Source organism: Falco rusticolus, chromosome W (genome assembly GCF_015220075.1).
Source record: "Falco rusticolus isolate bFalRus1 chromosome W, bFalRus1.pri, whole genome shotgun sequence".
Classification (NCBI taxonomy): Eukaryota; Metazoa; Chordata; class Aves; order Falconiformes; family Falconidae; genus Falco; species Falco rusticolus.
Window position 1 is genome coordinate 10,841,966 of NC_051209.1, and position 8,400 is coordinate 10,850,365.

The 8,400-nt window shown below is 43.6% G+C and overlaps 1 protein-coding gene across 1 annotated transcript; it reads left to right on the forward strand.

Moving 5' to 3' along the window:
• Positions 1-2,049: 2,049 nt before the first annotated feature.
• Positions 2,050-4,591, forward strand: LOC119140618. Its single transcript, XM_037372105.1, is given in 2 exon segments — positions 2,050-3,116; positions 3,119-4,591. Coding segments are annotated over 2 exon segments (1,590 nt in total). The 5' UTR covers positions 2,050-2,197; the 3' UTR covers positions 3,790-4,591.
• The last annotated feature ends 3,809 nt before the right edge of the window (positions 4,592-8,400 follow it).

The following is an 8,400-nucleotide window of genomic DNA, read 5'->3' on the forward strand; positions in this document are numbered from 1 at the left end:
GCTTGGGAAATTTTTTAACAAACTGGGATGGAATTTGAGCTCTTGGATACAATCTATAATTAAGACTTTGTTTCTGTTACTAGTTGTCTTTTTGATGAGCATGCTAGTATATGCATGTCTGAAGAAACAGTTTACCAATAGAATTGCAGTGAGTCGTATGATTATGAGAGAAGTACCAACTATTTCACCAAGACATGATCCATTACCCAAATATGTTGAAACAAAAGATATACGAATAATGTGAAAGTATTGAAATAATGATTTTCAACACTTTCAAAGGGGGGAAATGTTACCGATTAGTTAATAAGTTAAAATTGATTGATTTTATTTGATTAATTAATTGATTTTATAAAATCATTTAATAGAATTAAAATATAGAAGGCTAAGGAAAAAAAAATTTATAGGAAACTTGCATCTACGCAATAAGAGACGTTATGGAATCTTTTGTACGTCTTGTACCAAGGCTAGAAGAAGGGCCTGGAACTATTGTAATAACTCTAGGGTTGAAAGGTTCCATTGTATTTGACCAGTCTTCTGTATGCAGAGGTGTATTGAAATGTCAGAATATGAGATTAATGGGAACTGGGGAGAGTCGACTGGAACAGCTTGTAGGTGCCTGCCAAGAAACTGTGAACTTTAGCAAAAGGTAATTCCGGCAGGGGGAGATCGCGACCACCGACTCATATACCACCTACCCAAATCGTACCCTAGACCCATTTCTAGACCTTTCTAAGCTTTACTGCGCATAATCGGATATAGGAGGAGAGTATGTAAATGATTTACGGGAAATGTTATGATTATGTATGAATAATTAATGAATATGTATGAATAAGTTCTATATATGGAATCTGATTTTGGGACCTGGTGCGCGTTGATTGTGAGAGGACTCGCTCACGCACCCGGCCGTCAATAAAGAAGTGTCTGCTTATCTACATCACATTGGTGTCGATAAGTTCTTCATTCCGAGATTTCGGTAACACAATCAAATGTTGCATATACATAAGGTTTCCAAATACTCCTATACATATTCATGACATATCCACCCCACCCCTGCTTCATATTAAAATTAGTTCCAATAAGCCATTTCCATAAGTCCTTCCTGTAAAAGTCGGACTAAAGAGACTGATATTGTCTCAGCATTGCTAACAGAGACCTGGAGATGGAAGTGAGGCCCAGTGACCCTGAAGGAGAACTGCATGGTACAAGGAGTACTATGCCGCTCCCTGATACTCGGCGCTGGAAGGAACAACTACAATAAGGCCGCATAACAACTGTCTGGAAGATGAGTCATAACTGTTGTCGTAACAACAAACCAGAACATGCGTGATAACCTTGCTCGAGAAGGCAGAAACTGGCAACATTCCATGGGCCAGAGGAGGAGCAACGTGTATTGCTCGGCATAAAAGAGGACTCCTTAGCAACCGAATTTTAGGAGATCTTCCCCATCAAGGATCACCACGATCGGAAGGACCGGCGGGACGCTGCTTGGACCTGGGACCATAGGGATGCCTTGGACCCGTGGTGGTAGCTATAATCCTCTTTCCTTTTCTTTTACTTTGTCTTTTCTTCACTTTCTGTCTTTCTACCTATCGCACACCGCTTTACGGGCAAACAATAAATTTGTGCTGTTTGATTGAAGCATAACCCCTTGGCGTGGTCGTCTTGATTTTTGCACTTCAAGATCATAGTAAACGAACCATCACGAGTCCACTGAGTGGACCATGACATTAAATTGGCATCACGGACAGGATCCTGAGAGACAGAGGGGTGCAGGTTGTGTGTGGTTTGTAACAGGGGAAAGACGTTTCATTCTAGCCGCACCTGGCCCTACACCCAGCAGGGTGAGAGGTGTCCAGAAAGCAAGGGGGGCGACTCAAATTTCCCACATACCACACGGGCCTAGGACTTAGCACTCTAAACTCCAATTGAGGGCTCTGTCTGTTGGGATCCAACTAAAAGAAGAAGTGCAAAAGGGGGAAAATGCCAAAAGGGGGAGCTGCCCTCGTGTTAATGAGAATTTGTCTGCTCTGCTCGGGAAAGTGAAGGGAAAACCTTGTAGTAACTATAAGCTGCCTTCCCAAAGCGGATTTTTGTTCTCTTCAATCATTCGGGGAACAGAAGGGCGACACATCAGTGGCTGTGTGTTTGTAACTAAGTCTAGCCTCCCCAAAGTGGGTTTGGTCCCTTCATAGTGAGAATGGCCGAAAAGGCTGATAAACAAGATCCTTTGTTAATGAAAGATCGGGACATGTTTTACACATTTCTGGCAAAGTATGGGGCTCGACCCTCTGTACCCAGAGAAGATTGGGCTCAAGATAATTGGGCAAACTTGCAGAATGTAGTGGACCAAGTGACCTCTTTACAGACTGAAGTTAAAGTTAGATCAGGTAAGGGCAAAACTATAGTCTGTGCCATTTTAGGAGCCAGCCTGGTCGCAGCAATCGAAGATCGCCTTAGAAAACATAGCAATGAAAACAAAATTATAGAATCCCTTGAAAATTTGGTGAAAGTTCTGCAAAAAGTGAATTATGACTTAGAACAACAATTAGAGAAAGAAAGGGAAGAAAACCGCTTGTTAAAAACCACTCTGAAGGCAAAATGCTCTAAAGACACTGAAGTCCTGAGTGTAATAGAGCTGGAAGTAGAGGAAAAGGGTATTTGACAAATAAACCCAATATACCCTCAGAAGGAGTTGGAAGAGGCGAGAAAATGTTTTGTGGAAAACCCTCAAGTGAGACCCTTAATTAAAACAGAATATACTTATCTGAAGGAGGACGATGATGATCCTCACATTACAACCAAAGAGATACCATATACTGCCACTGAGCTAACCAAACTGAAAAGAGAGTATGGGCGCCTTCCTAAAGAATCCGAAACGGAGTACGTGTGGCGCGTATCCCTAACTGGGGGGGACCAAATTCAATTAAGTGAAAAGGAAGCTGGTGGCTATTGGGGTCACAGAGTTTTCTTGACAACAGGAGATAAACGTGCCCCATGGTCCCTAACCCAGCGAGCTGCTTATTGGGCTGGAGGATTGAACCCTTTGGACAGAGAGGATCCCCTGGCAATCACTGGCACAGCTGATCAATTTTTAGAAAGTGTACACAAAGCAGCCTGCTACAAATGATACATGAAAGACAATTAATTCCCGGATGTGAATCCCTAATGATGCTGCCGGTGAATCCCAAAATCATGACCCCCTTGATAAGGGGACTTCCAGAGTCACTCAAACCTACGGGGGTTAGCCTTCAAAGGACCATCGTGTCGATGGGCCCTGTAGAAAGGCTGGAAGGTTTTATTAGAAGCCAGAGAAATGAAACACCGGATTCAGTTTCTTCCCACCATACGACCTCAGCATCAAGTAATAAAAGGATATGGACCTGGGGGCAAGTAGCACAAGAATTGATAGATTATAGTAGGAAATATGGTCCTGTAAAAATCCCAGAGGAAAAGTCGAGGGGAATCTGCCAAATAGAAGTTGAGGATTTGCCCCTCCCCACCAGTAAAACTGTAGCTGCCGCTGATGTCCTGAGAAAGGAGCATCCGCACCATAAAACAGGAAAGGGAGGACAGTCCATGACTCGACAACAGTGGTGGCTTTTGGGAATTAAAATGGGAGTCCCCAGGGATATAATGGATGGCTTACCCTTTGATAAATTGAGCAAGGTAGTTTTGAAGTGGCATAATCCAAAACAACCCTCTCATACACAGGGCAGGAAAAAAATATCACCCGATACACCCTCAACTGCCCCCGCTGAGAAAGCTGTTTCCCATGAGCAGGGAAGCTAGAACCTCCATTCCCTGGTAGCGGGCGGGGGAATGGAGGATGGATTTATATCCGTCAGCTCATAAAAACTAAAGGAGGAGACATTAATCACAGCTATAGCTGGCCCTAAGCGTGCACCAGTGACCTTTCTCATCGATACCAGTGCACAGGTCTCTGCTCTGACAGAGGAAGATGCTGAAAGATGTGGGGTTTTTCCCTTGAAGCACCGTTTTTATGTTCTGAATGCCTTAGGGTCGACAGAAGTTATGAAAGCTGCCCCAGTAAAGTTGACTCTTCCAGGAGAGGAAGGTACGGATAATGGTGATTGGAGACATTCCAACAAATTTGTTAGGAATGGATGCCCTCAGGGGAAAGCAGTGGGAGGACTCTGAAGGGTTGTTGTGGACCTTTGGAACACCGCAACTTCGTGTCAGATTGCTTCAAACGGCACCCCCACTGCCGTTCAGCAGAGTAACTAATGTCAAACAATATCCCCTTCCCCTGGGAGTGAAGGAGGGCATTAAACCAGTCATGCAGGAATTGCGAGAACAGGGAGTGGTGATAAATACCCATTCCCCTTTTAATTCTCCAGTGTGGCCCTTAAGAAAACCTAATGGGAAGTGGCAGCTCACAGTAGATTTTTGGAGACTGAATGCTAACACCCATCCTTTAACTGCCTCATTTAACTGCCACAGTCCCTAATCTGGCTGAGTTGGTAACAGTAATCCAGGAAAAAACCCATCCAATCATGGCAACAATAGATGTTAAAGACATGGTTTTTATGATACCTTTGGGACCAGAAGACAGAGAACGTTTTTGCTTTCACGTGGGAAGGGCAAAAATTTACTTTCATCCGCCTTCCCCAAGGGTATAAACACTCTCCCACACTGGCTCATCATGCTTTAGCCCAGGAGCTGGAAAAAATACCAAAACCCAAAGGCATAGCTGTTTATCAGTATATTGATGATATTCTTGTGGGAGGAGATGAAATAGAGGGTGTGGGAGCAACTCAACTGAACATAATTTCACATTTGGAAAATTTGGGTTTGCAGATTCCTCCAGAAAAGGTCCAAAAGCCCTTGCAAGAAGTGAAATTCCTAGGAATCTGGTGGAAAGGGGGAATGACATGCATCCCACCAGACACCCTTGCTTCCTTAGAACAGATCAAAATGCCTGAGTCGAAAAAGGATCTGCAACATGTCTTAGGATTATTGGTGTTCTGGAGAAAACACATCCCGGACTTTTCTATCATTGCCAGACCTCTTCATGATTTGCTAAAAAAAAGGGATCAAATGGGAATGGACTGCTTCTCAGGAAGAGGCTATGCAATTGTTAATTTTTGAAGCAACAGCACACCAAGCTCTTGGCCCTATCCACCCTACAGACCCTTTCCAGGTGGAGTGGGGGTTTGCTTTATCAGGACTGTCAGTTCACATATGGCAGCGGGGCCCTGAGGGTCCAACCCGGCCTGTGGGATTTTACTCCCATGGCTTTAGGGATGCTGAGAGAAGATACACTGTTTGGGGGAAAGATTTGTTTGTGGTTAGCTTGGTTCTCATAGAAATAGAAAAAAATCGTATGACAACAGCCCATTATATTGAGAGGCCCATTTAAAGTTATAAAAACAGTCACTACTGGGACCCCTCCCCCTGATGGGGTGGCCCAGAAAGCCTCAGTACGAAAGTGGTATGCTCAGATTGAACACTATTGTAACACTTTCTCTGTATCTGAAGGAGCTTTAAAAAAACTAGCTATACAAGAAGTAGAGAGCCTGGACGAGGGCCAAAATAAACCTGCCTCAGTCATTCAGGTGGCCCCTCCTTTTCCCTGTGAACAGTCAGTTAGTGCTTGGTTTACTGATGCTTCTGCCAAACGAGAAGGAAAAGTGTGGAAATACCGAGCAGTAGCGCTCCATACCTCTTCCGATGAACAAATTATAACGGAGGGAGAGGGTAGTGCACAAGTTGGTGAATTAATTGCAGTATGGAGTGTTTTTCAACGTGAAGCACAAACTACTTCTCCTGTTTACATTTATACTGATTCTTATGCTGTGTTTAAGGGATGTACCGAATGGCTTCCTTTCTGGGAGCAAAATGAATGGCAGGTTAATAAGATTCCAGTGTGGCAAAAGGAAAAATGGCAAGACATCTTAAGTATTGCTAGCTGAGGGAACTTTGCTGTAGGTTGGGTAGCTTCTCATCAGATAGATGGGGGGTCAGCAGGAGAATGGAATAACTGGGCTGGTGAGTTAGCAAGGCTAGCTCCTGTACAGAAGGACCAGATTTCAGAAGACTGGGAATGCCTGTTAGAATGGTTGCATGTAAAACGCAAACACACAGGAGCTAAAGATCTGTACCGTGAAGCCCTTGCCCGAGGCTGGCCCATCACCAGAGAAATGTGTAAAACCTGTATATCAGCCTGCGAACAATGTTGAAGACTTGAAAGGCACCCTTTAGAGGATGACCCTCTGCATTTAAGGGAAGGTAAAGGCTTGTGGGATGCCTGGCAGGTGGATTATATTGGCCCCTTTAAGAGATTGGGAGGAAAACATTTTGTGCTGGTGGGAGTGGAAATAACATCAGGACTAGTCCAAGCAGAAGCCTTTAACAGGACTACGGGGGAGAACACTGTGAAAGCGCTGCATGAATGGTTTGGAACTTTTCCAAAGCCACAGGAAATACAATCTGACAACAGTTCCCACTTTACCGCCAGAATTGTACAGGACTGGGCACGAAGCAAAAGGATTGACTAGGTGTTTCATACCTCATATTATCCGCAAGCTAATGGAATTGTAGAAAGGACCAATGGTCTCTTAAAACGACTTTTGAAACCTCATGAGGGAAATTGGGATGTCCGCTTGTGGGAAGCTGTTAAAGGTGTAAATGATAGATGGGGGGTAAACGGATGCCCCAAAATAACTGCTTTTTGCCCAGCGGCTCCTTTCTTGGTTCCCTCATTAAAGGGACTAAATGATTCAAAGAACCCAGCTCACTTCCCAGGACAACCCGTTCTGGTGGCACTTCCTACTGTGGGAAACGTACCACTGGTACTGAAAACCCCACTGAATGCATGTGCTTGGGTAGCCTCTTGTTCCTTGGGAAAGGAACATAAGATAAATACCCGCTGGATAATACCATCGTTTTAACTCTTTTTGCCTCAGGGAGGCAAGCTCTGTTGTTTTAATTTTACAGGAGAACTCCGAGGGATACCTTCTGGGAGGCCATGGAAACTGAACTCTTAAAACCCCGACTCAAAGAAAGACATTTTTGATCATAACAGATTTTATAGGTGTGTATGGGGGGAGGGATGTTTAGATTCTTAGAACGATTAATAGTGGGCTGGGACCATTTGTGCTTTTTTGTATCCTCTCTCTTGCCTACAACCAAGAGCCTGATAACTGGCCTTGGAATCATGCCCAGAAAAAACACACTGGAATAATGGAAAGTGTAGATTCAAAGACAGAACTAGCTATGGTGATTTTTTCTGAAAATGAGGTGTACCAAAGGAATCAGTGGGATCGGGATGATGTGGAAAAAGTTGCCCGATTGTGGGGCAGATTAGGAGATAAGATAAAAGTAGGGTGTCAAATATATAATGAAAGGGATAACACCAAAATTTCAGGAAACACCCTGATTAATGTCAGAAAGGTAGGTAAAGAATTTACCCTTTTAGATACGACCACGTGCTTTAATTCACGGGAATGTTGGCACAATTTTACCTTAACCGAGCCCATCTTTATAGTATGCCTAGGACAGGAATCCCCAACAACAGCTCTGACTTGTAAGATTAAAATAACAATCATGCTAACCACTATTCCTCCCACCACCACAGTTATAACGACCCCATTAACGCTTGATCCAAAATTGGCTAAACTCAATCAAAACATTTTTGAAATTGGACCATACATAATCAGAAATACAGGTCAGCAACAAATGTTGTCTAATCCAGAATGGTCTCTTGAACGAGTTGAGTTGTTGATGCAAGTTAATGTTTCAGATATTCAGCCAGCCTGCTCTCCTTTCCTAAAACCCTCTTACGAGGGATGGATAACCTGGCTGCGGAAACGGACACCTTCTGGGAAACGGACTCAGAGAGACCTAACTGGTGTTTTGAGAACAGGACTGGGGGTTCTGAATGGCATTGACTCAGAGATATTAATGAACAAATTGGCAACTACAGCTAATGATCTGGCAGGATTGCAACGGCCTTTGCGATCTTCCCTATTGGCTCTGGGAACTAACCAGTGGCAGTTAGCAGATGTGCTACCAAAATGGGAAAAGGTGAACGTGGAAGATCACAAATTGATTGTAGATGCACTTGGTGTAATCCAAAATAACCTTTCTTTGACTCTTAGTTGTATCCAGGCCCAATTATGGATACAGTCAGTGGCTGCCTTGATTATTAGAGAAGGTGAAGGAGGCACTTTCCCCACTGAAATTCAGAGAATAGTCTGGGACAGTGCACCGACTTTGAGAAGAAACTCCAATCCTGGTGGAATTTGGTAAACTTTAATATAACCCCACCACAAACATTACCACCGCTTTTGTATTGATGATATCCCATGCATCAATAAATGTAATCTACCCAATTATTGCCTTAGGGTTGAATCACAATGGAACCATACTCTATCCTTT